Source organism: Dasypus novemcinctus, chromosome 7, assembly GCF_030445035.2.
Source record: "Dasypus novemcinctus isolate mDasNov1 chromosome 7, mDasNov1.1.hap2, whole genome shotgun sequence".
NCBI classification, from domain to species: domain Eukaryota; kingdom Metazoa; phylum Chordata; class Mammalia; order Cingulata; family Dasypodidae; genus Dasypus; species Dasypus novemcinctus.
In genome coordinates, this window is record NC_080679.1 from 78,823,330 (window position 1) to 78,840,597 (window position 17,268).

The window sequence follows — 17,268 nt, forward strand, 5'->3', positions numbered from 1 at the left end:
GGCAGGCTGCTCCCTCCTTCGCGCTGGGCGGCTCTCCTTATGGGCGCACTCCTTGTGCGTGGGGCTCCCCTACGCGGGGGACACCCCTGTGTAGCACGGCACTCCTTGCGTGCATCAGCACTGCGCGTGGGCCAGCTCCACACGGGTCAAGGAGGCCCGGGGCTTGAACCGCGGACCTCCCATGTGGTAGACGGACGCCCTAACCACTGGGCCAAAGTCCGTTTCCCTGTTTTTATTTATTTTTTATTTCCCCTCCCCCCTTGTGGCTTGCTTGCTCTCTACTCTCTGTGTCCATTCGCTTTGGGCTCTTCTGTGTTCTCGCTTGTCTCCCTTTTTGTTGTGTCACCTTGCTTAGTCGGCTGTCTGTGGCACTTGCGGGCCAGGTAGCACTCTGCGGTGCCTGTGGGGTGGGCGGCGTTGTGCATCGTGTGGACGAGCTTGCCTTTACAAGGAGGCCCGGGACGCAAACCAAGGACCTCCCATATGGTAGATGGGAGCTCATGTGATTGAGCCACAGCTGATTTCTCCTATTGTACTCTTTTTGATGCATTAAATATTTTATTTTAATTTTTAAAATATTGTAAATTTTTATTATGGTAACATATACAAAGAAAATTTTCCCATTTTAACCACTTTCAAGTATCATTTCATTCACAATGTTGTCACCACCATCCATAACAAAACTTTTCCACTACCGCAACAGAAACTCTGTACCCATTAAGCATTAGCTCCCATTCCCCACCCCCACCCTGGTACCCTGCAATCTACTTTCTGTACCTATGAATTTGCATTTTGTAGTTTTTTCTAGTTGCATATGTCCTTTTGTATCAGGCTTATTTCACTCAACATTATGTTTTCAAGGTTCATCCATGTTGTAGCATGTATCAGAACTTCATTCCTTTTTATGGCTGAATGATATTCCTTTGTATAGAATACACTTCATTTTATTTACCTGTTCATCCATTGCTAGACACTTGGGTTGCTTCCATCCATCTTTTAGCTTTGTGAATTTATGCTGCTATGAACATTGCTGTACAAATATCTGAGTCCCTGCTTTCAATTCTTTTAGTTATATACTAGGAAGTGGGATTTCTGACTTATCCATAGAATTCTTGATGGACTTTTGGATTTTTTTATAGGTTTCTGCTGTTACATGTGGTGCTGCTGTGAACTTTCTTCTTATGTATGTCTTTTAGTGAATTCAGAGTCTTGAAATGTATAACAGTTCTCCCTCCCTCTTTCATCTTGCCATTTATTTGTTGAGGAAATTGAGCCATTTTTCCTGTAGAAGAATTACCAAACTTTTCAAAGCAAGGTTTTAGTATTCAGTGTTTGTTTTACTTGTTACTATGCAACTTTGAGTTGTATTGTTCTGTAATTCAAATAATTAATAAGCAAATGATTTAAATAATTTGGAGTGATTTTCCCTTTTTAAATCTTTCTATAATCTGATTTTTTAACTGTTTACATATATAACTTTTATAGTAATTAACATTTTAGAAAAAGCTCATTTTTATGTTAATAAAGATTATAAGTAGCTCTATTGATTTCTTTTTATTTTATAACTTTCTTATGTGCTTTAAGTGAAAGTAAATACTAATGTTCTCCTTTGTATATTTCCTTTAATAGGTTTGATATTAATGTGCTGTCAAAATTTTCCTGTTGCCTAGCAGATCATCGTTTGCATTTTAGTCCATTAATGGGAAAAATAGTTGATATTGTAAATAGGAACTTGGAAACCATACAAGACTTAAGGTAAATCTGTTTAGGGGGCCTTAGGTTGTAGTATAAAGATTCTGGACTTTGGATACTGACTCACCTAGATTTGCGACTTGCTGACTGTGTAATTTGGTCAATTTACTTAGCCTTTCAGCCTTTCAGTCTATAAAACAAGGATAGTAGTATCTACTTTGCATTGTTGCCATGGGGATTAGCGATAAGGTTTTTTAAGTCCTTAACACAATATTGTTAAGAACTGTGAAGGGATTTAGTCTGCTGTGAAGGGAGTTAGGCTGACGGTTTCATAGATGCTGGCAGAAGGCAAAGGATTTTATTTCTCAGAGCAATAGCAGTAGCCAGAGTACCAGAATATGCTTCTGCTGGTTCTCTTAGCTCCACTTCCCATAGTGGACTGCATTGCAAGGTAGGAATCCTGAATTGGGAAACCTGAATCTTTTATAATGGGCAGTAAGCAAGTCTGGCCTTTGTTTGATGTGGAGACACTGTCTCTACTTTTATGAACTGTTTGCTATATAAACATCCTGGAAAAGATGGCTCTAAACAAAGGCAGTCAGTGCCCTGCTTACAACATGTAGATTATTTGAGAAACCCACGGAGAATTGTTTCCTTTGCAACATAGAAGTTTTCAATAATTTGTAGTTGCTATTATTCTGAAGTAAACCCAAGAAATATTTAAATTAAATATGAATTGAAATTTTGCATATGTCATTCTTATTCCTTCCATCTGGAAATATTTTCTTCTTTTCAATTTCATAAAGGTGAGTTAATGGCTATGTTAGCCGAGTATCAAAGAACTGTTAGTGTGAAAGTAATATTTGAGGAGTCTCTCTGGTTTTCAGACCATTTTTTTTTTCTTTTTTCCTTTTTTTCTTTTTGGTTTGATAAGATTAATTACTGTCAATGCTTAACCTTCATAACCCAGGACTATATAATTGTCTTTCAATTTTCAGATACAAGTTTTCCCAGTACATTACTTTTTTTTCCTCCTGCTAGCCAAATGCCTTCCTGACCCACACGCCCAGCACATTACTTTTTTTTAAACAAATCTATTTTATCGATACATATTAATAAAACATAAAATTCATCCAAATGTACAATTAATGGTATTTGATTTAATCACAAAGTTGTACATTCATCACTTTAATCATTATTAGAGCATTTTCCTTATTTTAATAATAATAAACAAAAAATGGACAAACGAACAAGAAAATTCCGTACCTCTCAGTCTCTGTATGCTTCTCCTACTGTACATAGCTGCTGTTTCTGGCTATTTTATCCAAAGTGTAATCAGTGGCTTTTAGTATAATCACAATGTTGTACATTTATCATTTAAAAATTTTAGAATAATTTCATTACTCTAAAAGGAAAGACTCTACACCCCTTAGCATTCCTTCCTCAGACCTACATAACCACTAATCTACTTTTATCTTTATAAATGATTTATATTTACATTTTATATATATAGAATCATACAGTACGTAGTACTCTGGTCTCCTTCACTTAGTATAATGTTTTTTTTGGTCTGATATTAATATTTTGTACTATTAACTTAGTTTGCTCAGCTTCAAAGAAAAATGGTCTTATATATGCAATTCTACCCATATTCATATTTCACATAATATACTTATAGTTCATATAATATGTTTAGTTCATAATAGGGTAATCATATAGTATTTGTCCATTTGTGTCTAGCTTGCTTCACTTAACATAATGTCCACCAGGTTCATCCATGTTGTCATATGTTTCATGACTTCATTTCTTTTTACTGCTGTATAATATTCCATCATGTGTATACTCCACAGTTTATCCATTCATCAGTTGATGGACACCTGGATTGTTTCCAATTTTGGCTATCGTGAATAACAGTGCTATGAACATCGGTGTTCAGATATCTGTTTGTGTCACTGCTCTCAGTTCTTCGGGGTATATACCTCGCAATGGTATTGCCGGTCCCATTGCAAATCTATATTCAACTTCCTTAGGAACTGCCAAACAATCTTCCAGAATGGCTGTACCATTCTACATTCCCACCAGCAGTGAATAAACGTTCCTATCTCTCCACATTCTCTCCAACATTTACAGTTTTCTGACTTTTTAATAGCGGCTTGTCTGGGTATGAAATGGTATCTCATTGTAGTTTTGATTTGCATTTCCCTAATCGCCAGTGATGTTGTAAATTTTTTCCATGTGCTTCTTTGGCGTTTTTATTTCTTCTTTGGACAGTTGTCTTTTCAAGTCTTTTGCCCATTTTTTTTAAAGGTTTATTTATTTGTTTATTTATTTACCCCCATGTCTGCTTGTCTCCTTTTGTTGTGTCATCTTGCTGCGTCAGCCGTCAGCTCTCCGCGGTGCGTGAACCAGCCTGCCTTCACAAGGAGGCCCTGGGACGCGAACAGGGCCTCCCATATGGTCAATGGGAGCTCAGCTGATTGAGCCACAGCCGCTTCCCTTTTGCCCATTTTTTAATCAAATATTTCGTCTTTTAATTGTTGAATTTTATGATCTCCTTATCTATCATGGATATTAAACCCTATCAGATATGTGATTGTAAAATATTTTCTCCCATTGAGTCGGCTGCCTTTTCACCCTTTTAACAAAGTCCTTTGAGGTGCAAAGTGTTGAAGTTTGAGGAGGTCCTGTTTGGTAAAATTTTAGGTTTCCTGCTCTCCTTCCTCCACTCAACTCTCCTCCCAGTCTTTCCTTTTTTTTTTTAAGATTTATTTTATTTATTTATTTCTCCCCATGTCCTTGTTTGCATTTGCTGTGTCTGTTGTGTGCTAGTCTTCTTTTTTAGGAGGCACCGGGACCCAAACCGGGACTTCTCATGTAGGAAGGAGGCCCCTAATCCCTTGAGCCACCTGTGCTCTTTGCTTTGTTGTGTCTCTCATTATGTTTTTCTCCTTGTGTCTCTTGTTTCATCATCTTGTTCTGTCAGCTTGTCATGCCAACCCGTTGTGTCAGCTTGCTGTCTTCCTTGTCTTCTTTAGGAGGCACCAGAAACTGAACCAGGACCTCCCGTGTGGTAGGCAGGAGCTCAATTGCTTGAGCCATATCTGCTAATCTCCCCCCCTCCTTTTTAAACACACCTGTGCCACCATTGGCTAACCATTCTTGCCTGAGGGTTCCCCCCCCAGTTGCAAACATATATTAATTTAAGATACTTCTGAATAAACTCACTAATTACGTGTGAAAATTGCTATTTTTTTCAGTTGAGGTTTAATTTATAATCAATGAAAACACAGATCTTAATGGTACAGTTCTATTGATTTTGAAAATTATGTATTCCTATATCAATATAGGAAATATTTCTATCACCTAAGAAAGTTCCCTCATGGTCCCTCCCAGTCAAGTTAAGCTCCCTCTTTATCAGCAATTATTATTTTGATTTCTGTCACCTTACATGAGTTTTGTCTGACCCAGAACTTCATATAAATGGAATCATACATTTTGCAGTATTTGTGTCTGGCTTGTTTTGAGATTGATAGCTGTTGTTCCATGTAGTAGCAGTTTATTTCTTTTTATTAGAATTGTTTTCCATTATGTTAATATATCACAGCTTGTTTATCCATTCACCTGTTGATGAACATGTGGTCTATTTCTTGTTTTTAGTTATGAATAAAACTGCAGTGATATCCTTACCAAGTCTTTTTAGGAGTGGAATTGTTGAATCTTAAGCTAGATGTCTGATTTTAAGAAACTACTTCATAATTTTCCATCTAATTACGCCATTTTTCATTCCACCAGTTATGTTTCAGAGTTCTAGTTGCTCAGTATCCTTGCCAACATTTGATGTTAATATGTTTAAACTATCTAGTGGTTGTGCAGTGGTTTCTCATTGTGGTTTTAATTTGCAATTTCTTGTTGACTAATGATATTGAGCACTTTTTCTTGTGCTTATGGTCCATTTGTGAAGCATCTGTTCAAGTCTTTTGCCCATTTTTAATAATAAAAAACCTTTTGTTTTTATTATTGAGTTACAGAAGCACTTTATTCTGAATACAAGTTCTTTGTCAAATATATGTGTTGTGAATGTATTTGTTGGCCTGTGGCTCTAATATTCCTTTTCTGAATAGTATCATTTGATAAACAGAAGTTTTAAAATTTCTTCTTTTAAAGTTAGTCTTTTCTGTATCCTCTCTATGAACTTTCTGCCTACTCTAAAATCTTTTCTTTTGAAGCTTTATAGTTAGCTTTATTTTTGGGCTTATGAGTCATCTCAAATTAATTTTTGTGTATGATATGTGATAGGGTTCAAAGTTTTTTTTTCTTTTCTATATGGAATTCAGTTCCAGTACTATTTATTAAAAAGACTTTACTTTCCCTGTTGAATTCCTTTGGTGCTTATGTCTAAATGGGAAGTGGTTGTAGCTCAGTGGTTAAATGCCTGCTTCTCATATATGAGATCCCAGGTTCAAACCCTGGTACCTCCTAGAAAAAAAAATCGTTTGACCATGTATATTTAGGTCTGTTTATAGACTATATGTTCTGTTCCAGTCATCTATCCTTTCATTAAAACTACTGTTTCTTGATTATTGTAGTTTTGTAGTAAGTCTTGAAATTGGATACTGTATGTCTTCAAACTCGTTCTTTTTCAATAAAGTTTTGGATAGTGTAGGTCTTTGAATTACCTTATAAATTTTAGAATAGGTATGTTGTTTTTAAGAAAAATGCCTGCTTCAATTTTGGTAAGGATTGAAGTACATCTATAGATCAGTTTAGTAAGAGTTGTTATATTAACAAAATTGAGTCTTCCAATACAGGAACATCGTATAAATTTCCATTTATTAAGGAGAGGTAAAGTTTTCAGTGCAGAGATCTTACATAGCTTTTGTTTCATTTATTCTTTACTTTTTTTGACTTTTCAAAAAAAATTTTTATTTTTAAATGAGCTTTAGATTATATAAATGTTACATTTTAAAAAATATAGAGGATTGCTGTTAACCACAGTCTATAGGTCACACCAATTGTAGTTTTCCCATGTTTCTCCATATTCCTGTAGTGATATATATCTGTTCTAGCTCACAGAAGGACTCTCTTGGCATATGTATCCTTAACCACAATTCCCAACCGCCTCTGAGTTCACTGTGTTATTCAGGCCCTAGATTATTCTTTAGCTTTCTTTCTATTGACATTTACTTCCCTGGATTACCTTTTTTACTTACAATCCCATTTATAAACCAGTTGTTACTCACTATAATGTGTTACTATCAACTCTATCCATCTCCACACCTTTACAGTCAAGTTAATTAAAACTTCTACATACATTAAGCATCCATACAGCAATACTGTAATATTCTTGCATTAATGCCAAGCTATACTGTGTTGATAATGGAGGTGTATGGAAAAAGTGTGCCAAATGTATGCTATGGACCATAATTGGTGGTAATAGTGTGATGATATTATCTCATCTGTAACAAATGTTCCACCAGGGTCTGGAGTTATATGGGAAATCTACACATCTGTATGATTGTTTTGCAAGTTCACAGTATCTGTAACAAAAATACATGAAAAAAAAATAGTATGGGTTGGGGGGAAAATACACCAAATGGAAGATAAAGAACATAGTTGGTAGTAATATGTTGGCAATGCTCTTGCATAGTTTGTAACAAATGTTTCATACCAATGCAAAGAATTGGTGGAGGGGTGATGTATGAGACCCCTGTGTGATGTTATATATGTTTATTTTGTAAGTTCACAATCTTTACTATATACTTATTGTTTATGTGTGTTCATGTAAGATAGACTTCAATATAAAACCCCCCCCCCCAAAAAAAATATATAGGGGATTCCCATATACCCCACTCCCTTCCCCTCCCACACTTTACCCCATTAATAACATCTTTCATTAGTGTAGTACATTTGTTACAATTGATGAACATATATTGAAGCATTGTACTTAGCAAGGTCTGTAGCAGGGGTTTGTAAGCTTTTTTTGTTCCACAGATAACTTTGCCAGTCAGGTGAAAACTGACCCCTTCTCAGAATGTAGCGGCAGATAGTTCTGTGACACTCAACATTGGCATGTCTTTAAATTTTACAATTTAAAATTCAAAAAATTCAAGCTCAAAAAACCCCAGAATCTGTGGACCCCTGGTTAAGAACCCCTGGCCTATAGTTTATATTATGTTTTACATGTTGCACTGCACAATATTGTAAGTTTTGACTAGCTGTATAATGGCTTGTATCCATCATTGCAATATCGTGTAGAACGATTCCAGTGTCTCAAAAATGTCCCATATTACACCTATTCTTTCCTCTCCCTCCTCTCAGAACCTCTGGTGACCACTTTATATCAATGTTACAAGTTCTTCCATTACTAGACTATTAAGTCTACTTTAGTCCATAGTTATATTCCCCCTTATGTTTGTTAGTTCCTCTAACTTGAGGATTTTAGGATGGTGATGCCTACACTGCTTCTGATAGAGAGGAGGCTTCGATCCTATGGGGATGGAATTGTCTTACTTGCAGTTGCAGGTACTCTCTGCTTCTTGGGATGGATGCTATCGATCATCATCCTTTTCTTAGTTGAACTGGAGATTAGGTGTTGGCTACAACTCTGCTGAAATTCAGGGTTCACCTTCATTTATTCTTAAATATTTATGTTTTGAGATGTTATGGAAATGGTATTTTTTTAAGTTCATTGCTTGTTGCTAATATATGGAAATATAATTGATTTTGGTACATTCATTTTGCATTCTCTGACATTACTAAATCACCTAATAGGGAGAATTTCACTTATCTTGTTAGGCTGGTGGAAGTTATAGTTTTATCCTGGCTTTTTAAAATCCTACAAATGGCATTTTCTAAGTATCCATTTCTGGTTGGGCCATCTTTGGTGACATGAAATACTGAGATTGAAGGAAACCTAGGAAAATTGTTTAAAATACAACAGCACTGGTAATTTTAGGAAAGGGATAGAAATTTTATTACTAGTGGGTTTGTAGAAGTAAGGCTAGAGAGAGATAGCTGAGAATGTGGGCTCATTAAAAGACTGGGAGGATGTTTTAGGGCAGAACAGGAATGGCTCTGAATGCTAGGGTAGGTATCTGAAATGAAAATGAAAGCGGTGTTCTAGTGCTGAAAGAAGACCAAAAATTTGAATGTAAGCATCGTATAGTGTAATCTCCATGACGTTCTTAGGAGATAAGTATTTATATCTCCATTTCCACATAAGAAACTGTAGCATGATGAGGTTAAATTACCTAATGTCTCTCATCCATTAAGAGGGGGAACCAAGATTGGAACGAAAATTCTGATTCCAAAGAATCATGCTGCTTAGCAGTAATAGTTTGACACATTGTTTACTGTTTATTTCTAAAGGTTGGAAAGTTAGAAAGTAATGTGTATAGGAGGAGACAGTAATGAAAATCATTGTAAAATAACATTTTCTTTAAATCTTAAAAATACTCACAGACCTCTTTGAGAATCTGATGAAATCTTTGGACATTTCCCCACTCTATACTGCAATTACAAATATATACAGTTTAAAAAGCAATTTCAGAGGTTCATAGTGAAACTAAATATCAATATTAACTCATCATTTAGTGGTAATTAATAGTAACAATAAACATTTGTGACCTGAGAAGCCAAAGTATTATATAAATGAGTTTTTACAAATTTATTTAATATAAACATTGAAGAAATTTTTTTCAGAAGGTAAAAAGCAACATCCCCACTACCTTAATGTTGTGATGGTTTTAGATGTATATTTTTGTCCCTTTTTTTGCATGTTGCTTTCTAACTATCAACCACAAGCATTTGTTAATGTTCTTTCTGTTTTGCACAGTTTTTTCGTAATAGGTGTGTTTCTTGTATTTGTGGTTTTCTGATTTCTGTATTATGTAAGAAAATAGTCTTTGGGGGGCAGAAATCAACTCTTAATTTTTCTGTCTTCTACAGTGCCTTTCAGAGTGACATTTAATGCCATTGATTGTACACTGTAGATGGATTGTATGGTTTATAAATACATTTCAATGAAATTGATTATAAACTCAAAAAAAAAAAAGAGCGACTGGTGCTCCTTTAGTGTTTGCTGAGTGATAAAATACTATATACTTCATCTTATTGAGTACTCTCTTACTGTCAAATAAAGAGTGTTGCATGAAACATTAAAAATATGAAATATTCATTACTGGGAAATATTTGACTAAAATTTTTATTAGTACATTTTAGATGTACAGAGGAGGAAATAACAAAGTGAAGTCTACTTCCAAAAATGCAAAACGAGATGCTGAATGCTGCATTCATGGGCTATTAGTCAGAATTGTTTCTGAGTAACTTTTATGAAAATATTTTCCACCAAAGCAATTTCAACTGCAAAACAATATTTTGCATATTTAATAAAAATATTATTTCAATGCTTTCTGTCTAAAAGGATTCAGTTACTAGGAGATGTGAGTTCAAGTCCCACTCGTATTTAAAAGAAAAATTTCATGGTATGAAACCTAAATATTTTTCCCTATTCCTTTCCACATCTAGTCATTTAGTCTCAAAATTGGTCATTATTCTTAAATAACGTAAAAATGTTTACCTCTTTTTCCTCTTTCAGGTCCTTGTCTGTCTTGATGGTCAACACATCGTCTTTAATATCACAGCATTTTCGAGAACGATTAATGAACAAAACAGAACTTCTTTTTGACACCATAGATTCTTCACAGGTCAATATTTCAAGAAGAATAGTACAGTTTCTTCACAATGTTAAATATACTTATTACCCATTATTAGAAAGGTGCAATAAAATATTTTTAAGCAATATGAACCACCTTGATTTGGATTCCATCAGTAAAATACTTGGTCTATACCAGGGTCTACAGTTTCATAGTTTTGAATTTGTTATAAAGGCTAAAAAGAGGCTAATTGAAATGATTCCTCTGTGTGATCATCCTGCTAGCTTTGTAAAATTGTTTGTAGCCTTGGGACCCATCGCAGGACCTGAAGAGAAAAAACAGTAAGTTCAGTTAAAAATGTTTTACTTTTCTCTTGGGGATATGCAGATCCTTAAGCTAGGTCTACTGGAAGCACTGGAAGGCACAAAAATCAATCCATCAGACTGAAAGAGAATAATCTCTTATGCTTTCCTCCTTGGTTCTTTTTCTGATTATTCTAGTTTACCTCTCAAACACTTAATATTCTGTGCTCTAAAGAGTGGCCAATAACCCCTTGCTACTGGATTTACACATAGGCCTGAGGCTATAAGACATCCCTTCCCCCAAGCCTAGGATGTGGTATATTCAGAATTGATAGTAGTCCAACAATGGGCCATTTTACTCTTTGTTGTCCTCATTACATTCATCATCAAAGACATTTATTGTGTATGCTGGAATAAGTTCCTATGCCAAGTTTGAGTGAAATGTTTCCAATTCTGCCAGATATTGATGTAGATAGGAATATTCAGGATATACAGAAGAGCAAATGTTAAATTAATTATTATTAGGTATGAGCAGACAGACAAGTATGATTAGTAGGTTCTGTTAAGCCAGGATTCCAGGAATTGCATGATAAAGGAACTGTATCATGCCTTAGTTACAGAAAACTCCATGGTGCAAGTTTTATTTTTAAGAATACTTTGAATTATTTTGAGAATTTAAGGGCACATCTTAAGAGAGTCTATCAAGATAGAAACAAGATGGTAAGGTGTAAGAGATAAACTTAATGGAACTTATTCTTTTTTTTTTTTTTTTGGTCACCAAGTACTGTTAAAATCTCTAGATTAGGTAATACAAAAATTGGAATTTGACAGAGCCCCGGCCTTCAAGGGATTTATATTCTGGTTGGGAGAATAGAAGTATATAATCGAAATATGTAAATACCATAATAGAGTTTATGAATAGATAGATAAAGGTAAACTGAAATGGCTGAGATAAGTTTCAGGGAGAAGCCGGGTTTGAACCCTTTGATAAGGTTTGAACAGGTGAAAAGGATGGTGTGGTGCTATCCAGCATGAACAGAAAAATAATTTTATCCTGCTGTTCTCAGATTTCATGTTTTGGGTCTACTCTCCAAGTTATTTTAGATGACATATCTTGATACTTTCATTATTGAACCATTTCGGATGGACCATCTTTGTAAATTTTCAGTTTATAGTGTTAGAACAAGAGTTTAGTATATAAAATTTCTGTTAATATGCAGGTTTGTATAATATGCATATTATCTATATCAGATCTTATTTGATTTTAAAATATTTGGAGATTATAACAAATCCTTAGTTCGTTTGAATAAAACCATACTATGTATTTTTCTTTATTCAAAAATTTATATTTTCTCCGAGTTATATGGGGAGAGGATTGGAATTACATATTGAATTCAATTTTTTGTTCATGTTTCTTTTTGTTCCTTACCCAAAAATTGTTATTAAAAACACTTTTTTATAAAAGCTAATCATCCGTTTTCAGTCGGTAAAATTCTTTTTTGTGCTTCTAGATTTTACTCAACAATATTATTGATGTCTGAGGAACTGACCAGCCAACAAGCTCTGGCAGTGGTGGAAGCAATGGAAGAGATGGAAAGCAGAAATTCACGCCTGATTAAAAAGTAGTCTTTCCTTTAATTCATGATGTTAAGTTTGTGTTGTCTTGTGTGTGTATCCATTTTTTGAGGGGAAATTGTTTTCTTTCTATAATTTAGTTGTTTTTGAAGAAGTAAGGGATTAACACTTAAGCATTTTTAAATTTTTTTTTTTTAAAGATTCATTTTTATTTATTGCTCTCCCCTTCCCCCCATTGTCTGTTATCTCTGTCCATTGGCTGTGTGTTCTTCTGCATCTACTTGCATTATCAGGCAATACTGGGTAATGTGTCTCTTTTTCGTTGCATCATCTTGCTGCATCAGTTCTCCGTGTGTGTGGCGCCACTCCTGGGCAGGCTGTGCTTTTTTTTTTTTCCCCACGTGGGGCGCCTCTCCTTGTGGGGCGCACTCCTTGCGCATGGGGCACCCCTATGTGGGGGCACCATTGCGTGGAAGAGCACTTGCGCGTGACAGCACTGCACATGGGCCAGCCTACCACATGGGTCAGGAGGCCCTGGATATCCAACCCTGGGCCCTCCATATGGTAGGCAGACACTCCATCTGTTGAGCCATGTCCACTTCCCTTTAAATTATTTCCTAAATAGTTTGTTTTTCAAACGAGATGATGACATTGTTTATGACATCTTTCATTTTATTTGCTGCTGCTGTTATACTCAGGAGATCATCATAATCTAGAGAAATGGAGAGTATAGCAAAAGGACTCCTACTTCTTAAGTGATAGTTTCTGCAGAACAAGAACATCCATGTGAACTTGAATTGTCTCATACCACAATTGTTACCTTGAAATTATAATGCTATATTATGGGCTTTTTTGTTAATTTGGAAATTCAGGAAGGAAAAATTATGTAGTTCAAATTACATATGCTTTTTAATTATCTATTATATGTTCCTTTATTTTAATATTCTTTCTATCCTGTTTCCTCCATAGCCTTTTAGCATTTCCCATTTCTTTTAAGCATCTCTATTAGAGAACAGTTTTGTCACTCTTGGTCAAGATTTCATTGGAGGATGTGGAATTTAATGGCTGTTCTTTGAGATTTTTTAACCTAGGGAATAAAACGATATGCTTTTCTGTCCTCTTATTATTGATAGCTGAATATTACTTATTTTTAAAAGATTTATTATTTTTAAAAAATTTATTAATTTCTCCCCACCCCGTCATTGTTTTGCACTTGCTGTGTCTGATGGTTGTGTGCTTAACTTCCTTTTTTAGGAGGCACCAGGAACTGAACCTAAGACCTCCCATGTGGGAAGGAGGACCCTAATCACTTAAGCCACCTCTGCTTCCTGCTCTGTTGTGACTCTCATTATGTTTTTCTCCTTGTGTCTCTTGTATCATCTTGTTGCATCTGCTCTCTGCACCAATCCATTGCGCCAGCTTGTTGTCTTGCTTATCTTCTTTAGAAGGCATTGGAAACCGAACCTAGGACCTCCCATGTAGTAGGTGGGAGTTCATTTGCTTGTCCCACGTCTGCTTCCCAATATTTTTTCATTTACAATTCATTGATGGGACTTCCTCTTCTTGTATTTTAATTGTGTATATCTCTATCACCATCTTAAGACAGATCTTTAGAACAGAGAACCTTGTCTTAGTCATTGCTGTTAGTCCAGCATATAACATAGTATCTGGCATGAAAGAACTCCTCAGCAATATATAATAAATGATGAATAATATATTATTCTTTTTTAGAATTGCTTCAGTCCTGCATAAACATTTGGATGACTATAAACCAATAGAATTATTGAAGATAATTCGAGCATTGATTTTTCTGCATTTTCAAAGTAAAGAACTTTTTGTGAAACTCAGAAAACTATTGCTTGGGTAAGATTAAATGGAAGTGTTTGTTTAGTCTTTAATTTATAATCTAGTTTCAACATTTCTTTTGTTTAATATGTGCTGAGTTGCTTGAACTTTTTGGTGGCAGAATCAGCTAGCTTTTATTATAAAGACACTCTCTCCCCATCTCCATTCTGCCATTGTCCCTGCTTGGTATATTTTGAAATGGCAATGAGTCCAGCAGCCTGATTGGAGTCCAGCAGCCTGATTGGGTTCTCTGTGATATGGATAGCAGTGAAAGTCAAGCTTTTCTCCTTTCTGGCTGGAATTGGAATAATAATGAACTGATTGGGAGCTGCAGGAGGCAAAACTCTATTTGGAAGCATTCAAGTATGCTTACTTCTCTATGTTAAGGCACATAAATTTTTTTATTTTAAAAAAGGGTGATGGTGGAAAAATGTTTTCATATAGAATTTCCCTTCATACTTTAAAATTCCCTGATTTTTCATGGATGTAGCATTCATATTTCAACTAAGAAGTTATTCAGTTTTTCATTGACTTTCATCAGGATAAAATAGGGTTTTTCAATAATTTGAATAATGTCTTTTTTTTTTAACTTATTGAAGTAAAATATACATAAAATGTATCCATTCATTACTCACCTCCACCCTACCCAGCCCACAAGGGTGACTACTATCTCTGCTGCAAACAGCACTGATTAGTTTTGTCCTGTTTTATATTTAATGCATATTGAATCATGCAGTATGATTTCTTTTGTGCCTGCCTTCTTCTGATCAACATTATATTTATGAGATTTATTCATTTTTTGTTATATAGTATTCTATTAGAATGTACAAAAAAACTTATGTATCCTTTCTACTGTTTATGGATATTTGATTTGTTTCCTGGTTTTGCTGTTTTCAATAGTGCTGTTATAAACATCACTTATATATCTTTTGATGAACAGTGTATGCATTTGTGTGGATATTTATTGAGTGATAGAATTGCTGGATCATAAAGTGTGTATATGATCATCTCCTGCCAAACAGTTTTCTAAAGTGGCTGTACCAGTTTATACTCCCATCAGCAGAATATGAGTATTCTTGTTGCTCCAATCCTCACCAACCCTTGGGCACTTTAAAATTTTTGTTTTCCTGGTGGGTATGCAGTGGTATTGTAAATACACACAGGTGGATACCTAAGGTTTGAAATTTGAGGGAATGTCACAAGGAAAAACTTCAGATGGATTATGTTTTTGCATGTTGGTTTATTTTTGGACAAGGGTCACAATATTGGCTAATAAAGTTGAGAGGTTTGTCTCGTGGGTCAGTTTGCTAACAGATACAGCTTTATGGGATTTTCTTGTCTCATATATGGGTGTATTAATTTTTTGTGATTATAAAAATAAAGTATTAGTACTTATTGAGTACCTACTTTGTAGCAGGTAAAGTGCTGAGAATTATATAGAAAATAATCATTTTGAAAATTTTGGAAAATGGAAAAAGTATAAACAAAGTAAAAATCATTCATAAACCCATTCATCCATGGTCCAAAATTTGGTTTATTTCCAGTGGTATATATACACACACACACATACACAGACACTTTTTTTGCGTAGCTGAGAATCATAAACATACAGTTTCTATCCATTTTTTAAAATACTTAACCTTATAAATATCTTCCCACATAATTAAGAACTTTTTGTAAATCTTTTAATGGTTGTACTATCCCTATCATATGGCTGTACTATGTAACTCACTTAAATATTCCCCACCATTGGATATTTAGATTGTTTTCAATTTTTGGCCATATTTAAAAATATGATGAATCACATATATAACGTTTTAGATTATTTTCTTAGGCTAGTTTGCTAGACAAGAATTGGTCATGTCAAATGATATAGTTTTAAAGCTCTTGAGCCGTATTGCTCTACTGCTTTCCAGAAAGGTTACACCAGCTTTTTAAGCTTGCTATTAGTATATGAGTATGCACCCTTGGTAATGTTGAATATTATGGTTTTTTAATATTTAAAAAGGTAATTCTGTTTTTTTGTTTTTTGTTTTTAGGAGGTACTGGGGATTGAACCCAGGACCATGTACATGGGAAGCACGTGCTCAAAACACTGAGTTATACCCACTCGCCCCATTTTGTTTTTAATTTAGATTTGATTACCCTTCAACTGTTTCTAAATGTAAATATTCTATAAAAGTTCCTAGTATTTTATTTATTTTTAAAGAACTGCTATCATGTGGAACTCTTGAGTTTTGGGAAAGAATATGTAGAAAATGGGGTAAATTGGATGCCATGTGTTTTGTTTTTTAAAGGTTAGATTGCCTATATAGACAAAGTAAGAAGGGAATCAACATTATTGCATGATTACCGTATGCTAGAGACTGTTAGGTCATAACAGTTCCTGCTAGGTCATATCAGAAATTCAGCCCAAATTCTGCCTTCAGCAGCACTGAAAACATGGTTCTGACACTGACATTTTTTTTAACCAGGGATTATGGTTTAATTTTTGCATTAAAAATGTATGTTGTACTTCAGAACATCTTGGGCTTCTCTTAATAATCTGTTATGGACCTGTCATCTTTGAGTATATCTTAACCCTTCTGAATCAACTTGTATTATAATAATTATATATTCATAATTTAATATTAATATGTTTTGTTTTTTGTTAATGATGTATTAATTTTGTTCTTTTCATTTTTCTCCCTTTCTAGTTATTTGAAAATTAGTGTCATGCCTAGAGAGATTTCCATCCTGGTCTGTGCTGTTTCCATGCTTCCCTCTCCTCACCTAGATGAAGCAGTAATGTCCAGAATTGAAGCAGTTTTACCACAGTGTGACCTAAATGATCTAAATATTTTTGCTACATGTGTTTTAAGATGGATTCAATGTGATCATATGAACCTGGATAGTATTACGGGGAAACAACTGAAACTACTGCAAAAATTAGATCACTATGGTCGGCAGAGACTACAAAAAAGCAACAATTTGGATCGGTTATGGGAGGAAATTAAATCTGTAAAAGGAGACTGGTTTGCTGAGTCACTTCTTGAAGAAACAGTTGCTACTTTACAGCATTTGATGGATGAAATCAATTACACAAATGTTGCTGGGATTGCGTCTTTTATTTCTAGAACTAATTACCTCAGTACTTTGCTACTTGATAGAATAGCTTCAGTGGTCATTCAGCAGATTGAAAAGGTGAAATTTAAGTGTTC

The 17,268-nt window shown here is 34.7% G+C and overlaps 1 protein-coding gene across 4 annotated transcripts in view; it reads left to right on the forward strand.

Moving 5' to 3' along the window:
* FASTKD1 (FAST kinase domains 1) overlaps window positions 1-17,268 on the forward strand; it is a 51,981-nt gene that overhangs the window by 12,909 nt on the left and 21,804 nt on the right. For 2 of the 4 annotated variants that reach the window (XM_058300679.2, XM_071216305.1), the window contains exons 5-9: window positions 1,630-1,755; window positions 10,289-10,687; window positions 12,160-12,270; window positions 13,955-14,086; window positions 16,765-17,251. In XM_058300679.2, coding sequence (XP_058156662.1) covers window positions 1,630-1,755; window positions 10,289-10,687; window positions 12,160-12,270; window positions 13,955-14,086; window positions 16,765-17,251 — 1,255 coding nt within the window. The remainder of the gene's footprint in view (window positions 1-1,629; window positions 1,756-10,288; window positions 10,688-12,159; window positions 12,271-13,954; window positions 14,087-16,764; window positions 17,252-17,268) is intronic. The other 2 variants (XM_058300680.1, XM_012526083.4) reach the window with 1 other exon arrangement.